A 15924-nucleotide genomic window follows, 5' to 3' on the forward strand; every position below is an offset into this window, starting at 1 on the left:
AAACCGCTACAGTGCTGCCCTGACGCCTCACTTTCTTCCGTGCAATATAGAGACTTGTCTCTGTGACAAGTCCTCTTTCTGCACGAAACGAATCAACACTGGTTTTGACAAGGAAAAAAATCACTGAACAAGTCTCATTTTAGAACGAAAAGATGCGGAATCGTGTGAAAATACCAACTACAGTAATAACTCATATACCCCAGAAATGATGACAAGTTCCGTTTCTGATCTCAACGCCTCAATTGTTGCAGGCCCGTACAAGCCAGCGGCAGTCTGTCCAATGGAGCATAAAACGGGATTCGGCTGAGAAGGCTGCCTATCGCTACTAAAAATGTCGTGTGACGATGGCCTTTTGTCGGGTAGACCGTTCGAATGGTGCAAGTCTTTCGATTTGACGCCACTGCGGCGACTTGCTCGTAGATGGGGATGAAATGATGATGATTAGGACAATACAACACCCAGTCCCTGAGCGGAGAAAATCTCCGACCCAGCCGGGAATCGAACACTGGCCCTTAGGATTGACATTCATTTTTTTTTTTAAATCTCATTGTGTTCGCTTTCGTTCGTTGCATCTGCTCGGAGCGGACGTCGTAAGACATCTGTTTACGTTCGTTGTTGATCAATTAACTCAGTTTTTTTATTACAGAGGGCTGCGAACCCTATGACCGAACACGCTGAGCTACCGTGCCGGCAACATTCTGTCGCGCTGACCACTCAGCTGCCGGGGGCGGACTATCGCTACTCACTGGATGTCCTTCTGCGGTACTGGCGTGCTAGCTGTAACGTTCGTGGACTATGAACACCAGTCACAATAAGTGCATGAACCAGGTGCGTGCTGTGGAGGCCCAAACGCTGCAGCGTCCGTTGAACGATCATTCAGGAGACACTGTCTGCAGCCACTTTGCTCACCTGGATGGTCAGTTGCACAACAGTTGCAAATCAGTTTCTCCGTGCACATCACCGCAGCCGTCCTTCACACCCGTCATCTTTGGCCCGTCGTGCACTGCAGCTTCCCCGATGCAGGTTTTACCATGCACGGTATAGGTTGACCACTGCAGCGGGTGAACAGTTTAAACACTCCGCCGTTTCCGAATGCTTCCACCCTGCGCTGGAAGCTAGTGACCATGTCCTTTTTGGATGTCAGGAAAGTCCTCTGTTTCCAAATTAGGACAACGCTGCAATGCTTACTGAGTCCACCTCCCCCCCCCCCCAATTCCCTCCCCCCTTTCATGCTTTACAAACCTTCCACTCCTAGTTTTGCTACCTGCCGTCTGTGAGCGGTTACTGAATGTTGACGAGAACAAAGGTGATGTTCCATTAATGTGACCGGATCGTATTTTTAACACATTCATTCATTTGGGAAATGATGAGGTGTCTGAAGCTGTGTACGTAGGCTGTTTAGGTTCTTATATTGGTAACGCCACCGCCACGTAGCGCTCTGTATGAAAATCACTGGCTGTGCAGTGTGCCGTCTGTGGCTGGGTGGCACTGTTGGAATTTGCTATTGTAGTATTGGGCAGTTGGCTGTTAACAGCGCGTAGCGTTGCGCAGTTGGAGGTGAGCCGCCAACAATGGTGGATGTGGGGAGAGAGACGGCGGAGTTTTGAGAGCGGATGATCTGGACGTGTGTCCATCAGAGTCAGTAAATTTGTAACACTGGATGTCATGAACTGCTTTATATATTATGACTATTGAACACTATGAAGGTAAATACATTGTTTGTTCTCTATCAAAATCTTTCATTTGCTAACTATGCCTATCAGTAGTTAGTGCCTTCGGTAGTTAGTGCCTTCAGTAGTTTGAATTTTTTGGTTAGCTGGCAGTAGTGGCGCTCGCTGTATTGCAGTAGTTCGAGTAACGAAGATTTTTGTGAGGTAAGTGATTTGTGAAAGGTATAGGTTATTGTTAGTCAGGGCTATTCTTTTGTAGGGATTATTGAAAGTCAGATTGCGTTGCGCTAAAAATATTGTGTGTCAGTTTAGTGTTGATCAGAATAAGTAAAGAGTGTAATGTCTGAGTACGTTCAGTTTTGCTCAGCTGTTTGAAAATCAAATAATGTAAGAGATTTATCAGCACAGTAATTCATTAACTTTACTTAGCAGAATTTTCAGCTGATTTATACATGGGAGTCCGTTTCGTTAAATAATTTGCGGTTGGGGGACTACTGGTGTTGTCTAATAGCATGGCATGAGCAGTTCTTCATTTTACGTATTTTATTCACTAGACAACCAGCTGGCTTTAGCTGGTGCTTACCTCACGGAATCTTAGGGCAAGATGGTTCAAATGGCTCTGAGCACTATGGGACTCAACTTCTCAGGTCATTACTCCCCTAGAACTTAGAACTACTTAAACCTAACTAACCTAAGGACATCACACACATCCATGCCCGAGGCAGGATTCGAACCTGCGACCGTAGCAGCCTCACGGTTTCGGACTGCGCGCCTAGAACCGCGAGACCACCGCGGCCGGCTCTTAGGGCAAGAGGCCATCATAAACCGAACATTTAAAGCTGAAGCCGGGTACTGCAGTGAAACTCGTCCAAGGCCGATGGGCCCCTCTGCTCATAATGGAACGAGGAAGAGGATCAGTAACAGGCCCATAATGAGATCCGTGGCAGACGAAGCGCCCTGCGACAGTTCCCTTAGCGCCTCCTGGCGGGAGAAGTTATTTAATGCTTAATTCTTTACTCTGCGCGGACTTTTGTTTCACTTTATGAGGCGGACGCGGTGCCTTGCCGCGGACCCAATATAAATGCAAATACCGGCGCTGTTGCGAGCAAGTGCGACTATGCGGGCAGGAGGGATGGTCGCTCGCTCCTCTCTCCTCACTGCGCGCCCGGCCGCCTCGGCTGTGTGCGGTACGGCGCGGCCGAGAGCGGGCGATAAATCACCAGCGCGGCTCTGCCCCGGCCCAGAGAGGGCCGCTCCGTCACCGTGGCGGGCATCCATCCAGCCCGCAAGCAGGCTCCGGCGTGGCACGCGGCCGGCTCGCCTTGCTGCCGCGGCGCACAGCTTCCTTTTACGCCGGATCACTTGTTAAATCACCGGCGAGGCTAGGAGCGTAGCTGCGCTACGGCACTCTGGTGTACAAAAGTGAACCGTTACATCCGTCGCAGGGCGCTTCGTCTGCCACGGATCTCATTATGGGCTGTCTAACATTCTGCGTGGTGTCTGTCTGTTCCAAGTCGTGTCTCCCTGCCACTTTCGCGCAACGACGCTCTGAGCGTGCTTTTTAGGGAATTGACTAGTTTGAACCTGGGACCTGTTGCTAGTAAGGAGACGCCAGACCACACGTGACATGTAGAGTTCAGTGAAATTGGTTCAAATGGTTCAAATGGCTCTGAGCACTATGGGACTCAACTGCTGAGGTCATTAGTCCCCTAGAACTTAGAACTAGTTAAACCTAACTAACCTAAGGACATCACACACATCCATGCCCGTGGCAGGATTCGAACCTGCGACCGTAGCAGTCACGCGGTTCCGTACCGAAGCGCCTAGAACCGCACGACCACGGCGGCCGGCGAGTTCAGTGAGACTAGCGATGATATAATTAAATACATAATGATTTCAGCGTCAGCTCCACTGCACTCCCTGTAAAAGAATCTTAATACTACCTAATTTAGTGGAAGGGGTTCAAGGCTTTCCTATTTTCAGTTGTTGTTGTTGTTGTTGTGGTCTTCAGTCCTGAGACTGGTTTGATGCAACTCTCCATGCTACTCTATCCTGTGCAACCTTCTTCATCTCCCAGTACCTACTGCAACCTACATCGTTCTGAATCTGCTTGGTGTATTCATCTCTTGGTCTCCCTCTACGATTTTTACCCTCCATGCTGCCCTCCAATGCTAAATTTGTGATCCCTTGATGCCTCAAAACATGTCCTACCAACCGATCCCTTCTTCTAGTCAAGTTGTGCCACAAACTTCTCTTCTCCCCAATCCTATTCAATACCGCCTCATTAGTTACGTGATCTACCCACCTTATCTTCAGCATTCTTCTGTAGCACCACATTTCGAAAGCTTCTATTCTCTTCTTGTCCAAACTATTTATCGTCCATGTTTCACTTCCATACATGGCTACACTCCATACAAATACTTTCAGAAACGACTTCCTGACACTTAAATCTATACTCGATGTTAACAAATTTCTCTTCTTCGGAAACGCTTTCCTTGCCATTGCCAGTCTACATTTTATATCCTCTCTACTTCGACCATCATCAGTTATTTTACTCCCCAAATAGCAAAACTCCTTTACTACTTTAAGTGTATCATTTCCTAAATTAATTCCCTCAGCATCACCCGATTTAATTTGACTACATTCCATTATCTTCGTTTTGATTTTGTTGATGTTCATCTTATATCCTCCTTTCAAGACACTGTCCATTCCGTTCAACTGCTCTTGCAAGTCCTTTGCTGTCTCTGACAGAATTACAATGTCATCGGCGAACCTCAAAGTTTTTATTTCTTCTCCATGGATTTTAATACCTACTCCAAATTTTTCTTTTGTTTCCTTTACTGCTTCCTCAATATACAGATTAGCTGGGAAAATAATGTCGAAAAAGCAGTTAAGTTTACCATTGGAAATTTTATTCTACTCACAAATCATTGTTTATAAATTGCACTATTGGTAAAAGGAAATATCTTAATACAGAATGATAAAAACCAACTGCGTTCAACAAAAATGTGAACGAATATTCCCTGAATGGGTTTCCAAGTTCTATAATGGATCGAAGGATGACCTATGGCATATCACATCTATAATCTAGGTTTAAGTTAAGTTTCATAAATGAGAAAACTATCAAAATTGTCTACAGTGATCCTCAATTATCTTTAATTACTTATTTAACTTGTCGTAAATTACAGTGGCTGATGTGGCTTCTCAATAATTATGTAACAGAAAAATCATCGCGCTTCAGATTTTAACTTCCAGTAGCAAATGCGAATACCATGAGCTTCAATTGACGATCGACAGTAGTATTACGCAAAAAGGGGATGTAACAGATGAGACTTCTGCAGTTCTGAGTGAAGCCTTATGCGCTTTAGGCCGCATCGTGTGCGTTCATTACCTTGTCGGTGGTTAGGCAGCGTCAGGGGCGGCGGGCGACGCAGCTCCACACACCTAGCCATCTCGGATGCAACTCTTTCAAACCTCTCCTTACTACAATTTCCCGAAGTTGGTTTAAGAAAAAGGTATCTGGCTGTGTTTTCAACTGACCAATCAGGGTCTCAATGTGAACCTTAAGCTCCGCCTACAAAAATTCTGTATATCCAATGAGAAAGGTTAAACTTTACATGGTGGGGCAATGTTTTTAATGTTTGCAACATAACAGAGACGTGTATAGTCTCACGCTAAAATTCGCAGCTGGTGTGCCCCTTTTAGTGTTATCGTAACATCTATACTGTTCTTCTGGAGGTCTCTATCTTTTAACATGGGCTGGGGGCTGCTCTTGGCGATGCGGGTGTCCGTCCCATATCGTAGGGCCTTCTAGCTTACACGACTCTGCTCTCGGCTTCTGTTCTCGTTTCTCCCCTCGGAACTCCGTCTGTTTCACGGTGGGAAGGTACGTATGACATGCATTTAGACGTTCTTGTGTTAGTCTGTGGTATTCCATTTGCTCACTCATTGATCGTATTACTCTGGTTAATTTAATGTCAGGATTTATTCGGAGCTATGTGACATACTGCCTGATGTCAGGGTTTTCATGGAAGGTGTTGGATTTGCCTGTCACCTTACAGCTGTTACATCCGTCTACCGTAAGCCACTTTCCGATGGGTGGCGGAGGGTACTTTGCGTACCACTATCACTACCCTCCTTTCCTTTTCCAGTCGCAAAAGCTTCCTTTTACGCCGGATCACTTGTCAAATCACCGGCGAGGCTCGGAGCATAGCTGCGCGGCGGGAGTCTTGTATACAAAAACGAACCGTTACATGCGTCTACATCCGTAATCCGCAAGCCACCTTCGGATGTGTGGCCGAGGATACTTTCAGTAGCACTGTCGCCTCACGCCATCCTTTTCCAGTTGCGAACGATTGGCTGTAAGAACGTTTGTTGATAAACCTGCGCTTTAGCGCGAATAACTCGGATTTCATGGTCATGGTCTCTCCGTGACACACGATGTGTGACAGAAAAGTAATGAGAGTGACAAGTTCTTCATTCGCACAAATCACTTTTGGAAAGTCGAGAAGGCATTGGAGATGAAGCTCGCTCAGGGAGAACTTCAACTTCGAAAACCAACGAAAACGTCAAACGTGTGTGTGTTCTTGCCAGATAATACTGACATTTTACAAAGATGTCCTTGTAAAGCTCAGGAAATTGGTAAATCGAGTGAGACTTGACATCGCAGACAAGTGGATGCTTCATCATTACAACGCCCCGAGTCACACGGCCAGTTCCATCACTTAATTTTTGTCCTCATAAGGCATTCCTCTTGTTGCATAGCCCCTCTATTCACCTGATATCAGTCCCTGTGACTTTTTTTCTTTTCCCGAAACTGAAAAATGTCTTAAAAGGACATTATCTTGGGACCATGGAGAACATTCATAAGAATGTGACCGACATGTTAATCGCTCTCCCCGGTTGAAGTCTTTCAGCTCTGCTATGAAGATTGGGAACGACTCCGCCAGTGCGTAACCGCCTAAGGGAACTACTTTGAAGTTGACAATATCGTTGTTTGAAAAAGATAAAACCTTCGGTAGATAAAAATTCTGTATAAAACAATCTCTGACTTCTTGCCGCATCTATTCAGTGTAAAATCTTGAACTTTCGACGATTTCCAGGAGTAACTGACTGTCGAAACTGCTTCTGTGGTGTCCTTATAGAGCCCAAAGACGGTTTCTGATTGGTAAATTGTTACGCCAAGCTGTCGCAGATGGTGTCAACAGCTGCGCTGGTGGCACCACCGCCAGCGCCGTAGCACAAACACTGAGACCAATATCTAAGGCTCTTCTCTGCATCGAGAGCTCGCTTCCGTGCACCGCTAAAATTACATCTGCCGTCACTGTTGAAGGTTTTCTAACACATTTCTCACACGGTTGAAGGTTTTCTCAGACATTTCTACAGGCTCTTTGATTATAGAATCGCAGAATTTGGGAGATGGGACAAAACTTTTGTTTCGTCAAAGAGTATTGTACATTCGTTTGTGAAGCTGTGGTCTGAACTATAGATTTATTCAGTTTTCCATTTTTAATATGCCGTTGATGTTCTGCAGAGCGTTCGGAAACGGCGCGTATGGACCGACCGATGGAATTGCTTCTGCGCTCACATGAAATGTCATAAATCCCAGGAATCCTGAGACTGACACTAACCTTAGAAGTGCGCAGAATCCGCTTTGTCTTCATAGGAGGTCGGGAAATAGATGTAATACCTAGTCTTAGGTATTAGTGAGTATTGGGACAAGGCCCGTGCCGCCCGGCGATGACGTCAGCTGATGACGTCATCCAAGATGGCGGCTGTGACGTCATTCAAGATGGCGGCTTTTGGCGGTAAGATAGGTCAATTGGGTTACCTCCACTAACCTAACCCACCCTCCCCCCCCATTCCGCCAGAGAGTGGCTGGAAGTTCAAATTCCATCAGGATAATGCATAACATCTATACTAACCTAAGAAAAATTGGCGGGAAGATAGGTCAATTCGGCTACCTCCACTAACCTAAGTCATCAGACTGCCATCTCTTTCTAGGGATTGGCGGGAAGTCTGTATTTTGGAGGGAAGATAGGTCAATTGGACTCTCTCTGCTAACCTACGAAAAAGGCTGGAAAGGAAGGGCACTTAGGCTACCTCCACTAATCTATGTCACCTGTCCGCCACCTCATCCTAGGGATTAGCGGGAAAATGACTCTGTCTGTGCTGGACTGTTGGAGAGAGGAGGAAGTGTACTTTATTTATTTTGGAACAATTTATTTAGGTTTGGGTTTTGAAAGGTAGTATATTTATCACAGTGATACAGAACACACCCTCTGACATGCTTGGGATCATGCCACACAAACTACAGAGCTGCAAACTGATCTTAAAAAATGCAATACATTTACCTCCAGAGAGCCAAACAACTTGTAAATTGTCAAAATAATAATCCATCTAAAAGACTAAGCAAAAATGCTTGCTATTCGTCAACTGTCAAAATCATGCACCAGTCTTTATTTAAGCAATCTGAGGCACTACCGCCATCGAGTGTGTTTGCCACAATGTCCAGAGTCCAACAGACCTAGTACACAGCACCACCACCAGAGGGTGCAGTCGTCTGTTCCAAGATGTAACCCAAGATGTTGGGGGAAAATGGCGGGAAACAGTGTGGTCGACACGAGGTGTCGACCTAGACGCATTACTGTCACCAGAAGGCGCTGTTGTCCATTCTGTGACATAACCCAAGATGACTGTCTGGATGGGAAAATGACTCAGCCTGTGCTGGGCTGGTGGAGGGTGGAAGGAGTTAACTTTATTTATTTGGGAACAATTTATTTCTGGACGGATTTTGGAAGATAGTATATTTTTCACACTGATACAAAACATATGCTCTTACACGCTTGGCGTCATGTCACAAAGCCCACAGACCTGTAAACTACTCCCAAATGATGCTCAGCAGACATGTCAACAACTTTTAAATTTAGAAATAATTTCAGTGCAGTCATGACACATAGCACAGCCTATAGACCTGCTCGCAAAATATAGTAACAGACACACAAGCAAAGTGTGCATGCACCACCCACTAGCCCCTCTCCCCACAGGAGACTACCACACACGCTCCCACAAGTGGAGATGCACTGGCAGATGTCAATCGATGTATAGGTGCCTGCAAGCATGAGGTGGCGACATTCCTTCATACTTGACACCGAGAAATTCCTCTCGAAATACTTGATCACCTAGGCACCGTTGCTGACGTGAATCGACAAGAGCGAAGACCTATTTGCAGAGTGCAGGCGCTCCAAGTGCGTGAGTCACCACTGGACACAACCGAGTGCCAGACATCATACTAACGCCACTGACGATGACATGTGAAAGTTCTTTGAGTGTTATACTGACATCACATGTCTATTTAAATAAGTGCCAAGTCATCCTCTGAAGCACACTCATGTGTGTTCACTGGTGCTGACCTCATCCCCCTCTCTAGTCCAGCGAAGACCTATTTGCTGAGCAACTCACCATCTCAAATGCTATAGAAAATTGTTCCACTGCTCATGACATGTGTGTGTGACACACACACTGACGTCGCAGATCGTGCTCTAGAATAACTGTTCCACCACTCGCAACATGTGTGACACACATACTGATGCATTGCCACGCATAGCTACAAACTATCACAAGCACATCTAACAAGGTTCTGAATATTATACTGATGTCACATGGCTATGTAAAATATGATCCGAGTCGACCTCTCAGAAATTGTATAGTGTCCCAGAAATAGTTAACACTCGCTTTCTTGATGTCTCAACTTGTATGCACAGAAATTTTTCCCTAATAAAACCTGTTTACGAAAATAGTTAATAATAACTTCGAATGCATTCTTCCTTGAGGTCCTAACGTAGCACCCCGACCATCACCTATTACCCTTCATGCTTTCAACATATGCAAACGTTCTCACCGCTATGTAGAGACTCCTATATTCCAGCACAAAGAACGTCGTGTGAATGAATCAAGCCTTATTATTGGCTCTTATCGAATTTACCCTCCGAATTACTGATGCAGCCAGTGTGGAAGCACCATCTGCCTTCTCCTTCTTTCTGCAGACGAGAATTTCAGCGGCAAAAAAAAAGAAAAAAAAAGCTATTTTACACACATCGCCATATTGCACCGACAATTAAACCTTGCAAAGTGCACATACAAATATGAAAAGACTTTTACTCAGTTACACTGCTGCTCCACTGAGGACATGAGCTAGAGTGTCAAACCAATCTCCAACCCAGCAATATATCACTGTGTACCATGTCGTTGTAGTAAACATACATTTCCTATCCTGTGCCATACAAAATCATTCCCTTGACATCATTCGAACACATATCACGAAGACAGACATCTCCATATATATTCGCAGCACTAGATATTTCCATGTGAGGTCAGCAGTCATCCACCGCCGACGGGTGACCTCAGTGGACAGAAGTCACTCTCAGAACTGTTCTACAAATTCGAGCTTGTTTCCCCTCGGCACGAACGTGTTACTGTTTCTGGTCCACACCCACTTGCTTTCTCGCTTTTCTACACCCATCTCCAGACTCAGGGATTACTAGAACACACGTTTTTTCGCATGGTTTGATATAATATTATACCATTTTCGCGGTACTTCTCGATATCCAGCACATGGCAGCATGCTACCGATCGCTCGCGTAACATAATTCCAAAGATATAGAATGGAAATTATTTCTCTACTAACCCCAAAGTTTAGCGAGGTGGAGTGTGCTCTAGACCACTGAGTAACTAAAAACTTATCCCATCTGCGAAGATCTTTACTTGAGAACTCGAAACAAATAGAGGAAAATGATATTTCCACTCACGAAAACTGATGTAGGTGATGTCACTAATTCCAAATGATCCCTATAATTTACAAAGTCAACTGAGGTGTTTCTCATGTCTAGAGAATTGGCAAACGTTTCTTTCACCTGCTAGATGCACACACCACAATCGATGTTCCCTCACCCATATAAAGGCGCGAAATGTGCAGAAGCAGTCAACCAAACAATCTAGGTGGGAGGAAATAACGGTCCGGTGCAAACACATGTCCATTGTGGTGTCACCGCCAGACGCCACACTTGCTAGGTGGTAGCTTTAAATCGGCCGCGGTCCGTTAGTATACGTCGGACCCGCGTGTCTCCACTGTCAGTAATTGCAGACCGAGCGCCACCACACGGCAGGTCTAGAGAGTCGTCGTGGCACTCGCCCCAGTTGTACAGCCGACGTAGCTAGCAACAGACACTGACGAAGACTCTCTCATTTGCCGAGGAGATAGTTAGCATAGCCTTCAGCTAAGTCAATTGCTACGACCTAGCAAGGCGCCGTATTCAATTGCTATAATACTTCTGTATCATCAAGAGCGATGTTCTACAATTATGAATTAAAGTTAAGTATTCCAGAAGCTACGTACTTTTCTTTATAGCATTCATTACGTATCCTGTTTCAGACCTCACGCCAGCCTGCGTGAGCTTATAGCGTGCATTTCGGTCTCCTCAAACAACACAGTGTTGGCACTTCTGCCGACACTTCATCCATATTCAATGTTCTCAAATTTCCGCGCTATCACGAAAGCTGCCCAACACATACTAAGTATTACTTCGCTACTCTGCTGTCTAGAGGACTACACAGTTAACTCTGCCACAGTGCTGCATTCCAACAGACCTTCACATTCGGACGGCTCCTACTGTTAACATGAAACGTGAATCAGGCCCATCACAGATCATGCATAGACAGAATCATCCTATGAAATCGTTCACATATATATTTGATCGCTATACTTTGAATTAAATGTTAGGGTATCCGTTTCAGTTGAATGACATTCGACAATAACCGAAGTATCGGAAATACACTATGCTGACGGCTGTGGCTCTGGAAATTTAAATATCTGTGCCATTCTTATGACTTGACATACTCTTCCCTTTGCTATCACAGTACTTCACGTCAAATCGACACCTTCCTTACGACTGGACATAGTCATTTTCTTTGCACATGTCGCATCACAAACACATACTTTATAAGCCTGATGCTGAAGGTGAACCTATCATGCATCCCCTGCTACTACTAAGTATAATACCCTTGGCAAATAAATGATTCCAGACCATACAAAATAATACTCAGAGAAAATAAACGATGGGTGGACATGTCACATAAGTTTTTCTTGCGAGTGTTACCACTGTGATTCGAAAGAGTGGCGTAATCATCTTACAAACCGCCAGATGTTAAAAAACCCGATCACAACAATTACAGCATGTTACTGTCACAAGTGGTCTTGGTTCTACAGCTGCATATAAGTATCCATGTTAAAAGCTATACTGGCTTTATAAATCGAGCTTTGGCATTACCTCCAAATGAATTGGTTTTTTTCCAGAGAAATACCGAGACAGTGATCGTAGGAGTGTATATTACCAGAGCAGCAGTCCGGTTACACGTAGCCCAGGATGCAACCTCGTGATAAAACCGCTGAATTTAGAAAGTGATTCGGCTAAGGAACGTGTTATGAAACCGCAATCTGCAACTCCCACACGCCGCCCCAGCTAGATATTTCTATAGTCTTTGTAACGTATTCAGTCTCAATACCATGTCATTGGTTCTGCGATATATTCACTGAGTTATAAGCGATGACTGATTGAGAAGGATCACAAACACTAGTAGATATTGAGCTGAATGAGGTCGTAAGAAATGTACCCTAGCTTTTCAGATCTCTAGTGTTACGCTATCAGCTATAACTTATGTCAATGATTTGGAATCGAGTCCTTCCATTCAACCACATGCCTGCATTGGATCACAGCCACAAATGAATCACATTTCTGCCACTCTCATATCTCTAAACCAGTCACTTTTCTGGAATCCATCTGCTAGAGTAAAATTGCAACGTGGTTTTAGTCAGCCCCTACGCATCTTGCAACTGCTCCCATTTCTACATCTTCCAGCATTTGGTCGTTCAAAGTTAAGTCGGAACTGCGCAGAAGTCGGAGAAAGTCATATCCACCACTTTTTGCACAGTGTAAATCATATTGCTACTGCGGCTACCATAACACGCCACACTCACTGGATGATTTTAAATGAAAGACAATTACGACATCAGGAAACTGGAAGAGTTTTGTCGCATTGTGGAGAGTTTCCAAACTACAGACCATAGGTGATCCACGAGCTCTACATTTAAATACATCTGTCATAGTGACGGAATAGCTGATCACTCTATATTCTGTTTCGACTGATTCATCATACTGCAGTCATGTACACAATCACTGTTTTGGTGCTATCCACCCCAGAAGGTGTTATCCCTCCACCAAAACTCTTTGTCCAACTTAAACAAGCGACATCTGTCAGTCATCATCTATTAACCAACGGCACGCCAGTGGACAGATGGGAAGGAAAAGACACCATCGATGTACTCTAATAATAAGCATCACAGTTGATAATGCGAACAATTTTACCAATTATAGAGTAATTTCAACGCAGACCAATAATGTGAGAGCATGTTTCCCAATTTCAGCATCGTAGCTAAACCACCCCTTCTCCACCTTGCGAGTATCATTGCGAATGTTGACAGATTACTGTACAGTACGTCCATTCATTGTTAATTCTCGAACAAACATACCATCAAAGTATCAGACAGCGCTCTACAAATTCCTAGCCCCTCGAGCTTAGTGTTTAATTTACGATCTATCTCCCTGTGTAAGGGAGTCACAGAGCATTCTCACTGTCATAGGGTAAACTTAGAGAGTGAAAGACTCCCCATACACTGTCATTGACCACCCGCCATGCAGCACAGTTACCGGTTTAATCTGCAATCGACAAGAAGTAGACCGCTACTTACCACGACTCGTGAATGAATGGAGCTTTGGTAAGAGCAAACATAAACACAAGCACAGCTAAGGCTAAAATGTTCGTCACTTAAAATGGCCTATAATGTTAGATCGCTTGCGTTTCCGACCTGTCAGTCATATGGAATGTAACGCTGTTAATACTCCAGTATAAGAAATATATTTCAAGTGCAGGATATACATCCTTCTTTCAAGTTTCTCTATGATAAACTATGTTACTGAACAACGAAAAAACTTCTGCCTTAAAACATCGGCTCTGTGTGATACAAGCACAATACAGCTTTCCAGAGATGTATAGCGTCCACTGTTCACATCCGATTACGGTTCAGAAATTATACTATGCCTGCCTCCGCCCTATATAAAATTATCGTTAGTAACGATGAATACCTCTTACTAGGAAACAGATAAACGCTTAGCAGCAGTGTCTGACATGTGAAAATTACAAGTCATTCCGCCACTAATTCTGTAAACAGCACATCTGTCAGGTAAATGTATACATGGGGATTGCAGTGCCTCACAAGCACCTATCGCTAACTTAGTTATGAAGCTGAAGTCCTGATTTTACATGCAAGATGCGACGGGGGATGGAGTACATCGCATAAATCATATTCCTTTAGAGGAATGTATCACATCAGACATCCGTCTGGAGATCCATCATGCACAAAAATCATTCGTTTCTTGTTCTTCTTAAGTGAAAGCAGCAGAGGATCAAGAAGGTAAAAAGACGAGGGCTAGTAGAAATCCTTGGGTTACAGAAGAAATATTGAATTTAATTGATGAAAGGAGAAAATATAAAAACGCCATAAATGAAGCAGGCAAAAGGGAATACAAACGTCTCAAAAATGAGATCGACAGGAAGTGCAAAATGGCTAAACAGCGATGGCTAAAGGACAAATGTAAGGATGTAGAGGCTTATCTCACTAGGAGTAAGATAGATACTGCCTACAGGAAATTAAAGAGACCTTTGGAGAAAAGAGAACCACTTGTATGAACATCAAGAGCTCAGATGGAAACCCAGTTTTAAGCAAACAAGGGAAAGCAGAAAGGTGGAAGGAGTATATAGAGGGTCTATACAAGGTTGATGTACTTGAGGACAATATTATGGAAATGGAAGAGGATGTAGATGAAGATGAAATGGGAGATACGATGCTGCGCGAAGAATTTGACAGAGCACTGAAAGACCTGAGTCGAAACAAGGCCCCAGGAGTGGACAACATTCCATTAGAACTACTGACGGCCTTGGGAGAGCCAGTCCGGACAAAACTCTACCATCTGGTGAGCAAGATGTATGAGACAGGCGAAATACCCTCAGACTTCAAGAAGAATATAATAATTCCAATCCCAAAGAAAGCAGGTGTTGACAGATGTGAAAATTACCGAACTATCAGTTTAATAAGTCACAGCTACAAAATACTAACGCGAATTCTTTACAGACGAATGGATAAACTGGTAGAAGCCGACCTCGGCGAAGATCCGTTTGGATTCCGCAGAAATTTTGGAACACGTGAGGCAATACTGACCCTACGACTTATCTTAGAAAATAGATTTATAAAATTTGTAGACTTCGAGAATGCTTTTGGCAATGTTGACTGGAGTACTCTCTTTCAAATTCTAAAGGTGGCAGGGGTAAATTACAGGGAGCGAAAGGCTATTTACAATTTGTGCAGAAACCAGATGGCAGTTATAAGAGTCGAGGGGCATGAAAGGGAAGCAGTGGTTGGGAAGGGAGAGAGACAGGGTTGTAGCCTGTCCCCGATGTTATTCGATCTGTATATTGAGCAAGCAGTAATGGAAACAAAAGAAAAATTTGGAGTAGGTATTAAAGTCCATGGAGAAGAAATAAAAACGTTGAGGTTCGCCGATGACATTGTAATTCTGTCAGAGACAGCAAAGGACTTGCAAGAGCAGTTGAACGGAATGGACAGTGTCTTGAAAGGAGGATATAAGATGAACATCAACAAAAGCAAAACGAGGATAAAGGAATGTAGTCGAATTAAGTCGGGTGATGCTAAGGGAATTAGATTAGAAAATGAGACACTTAAAGTGGTAAAGCAGTTTTGCTATTTGGGGAGTAAAATAACTGATGATGGTCGAAGTAGAGAGGATATAAAATGTAGACTGGCAATGGCAAGGAAATCGTTTCTGAAGAAGAGAAATTTGTTAACATCAAGTATAGATTTAAGTGTCAGGAAGTGGTTTCTGAAAGTATTTCTATGGAATGTAGACATGTATGGAAGTGAAACATGGACGATAAATAGTTTGGACAAGAAGAGAATAGAAGCTTTCGAAATGTGGTGCTACAGAAGACTGCTGAAGATTAGATGGGTAGATCACATAACTAATGAGGAAATATTGAATAGAATTGGGGAGAAGAGGAGTTTGTGGCACAACTTGACAAGAAGAAGGGACCGGTTGGTAGGACATGTTATGAGGCAACAAGGGAT

The 15924-nt window shown here is 44.1% G+C and overlaps 1 protein-coding gene across 1 annotated transcript in view; it reads right to left on the bottom strand.

The window, feature by feature from the left end:
• Positions 1–2824: 2824 nt before the first annotated feature.
• The window catches only part of LOC126234903 (neuroligin-3-like), a 443765-nt gene continuing 430665 nt past the window's right edge, over positions 2825–15924 (bottom strand). Inside the window, exon 15 of the mRNA XM_049943642.1 lies at positions 2825–2995. Coding sequence (XP_049799599.1) covers positions 2825–2995 — 171 coding nt within the window. The remainder of the gene's footprint in view (positions 2996–15924) is intronic.

Source organism: Schistocerca nitens, chromosome 2, assembly GCF_023898315.1.
Source record: "Schistocerca nitens isolate TAMUIC-IGC-003100 chromosome 2, iqSchNite1.1, whole genome shotgun sequence".
NCBI lineage: Eukaryota > Metazoa > Arthropoda > Insecta > Orthoptera > Acrididae > Schistocerca > Schistocerca nitens.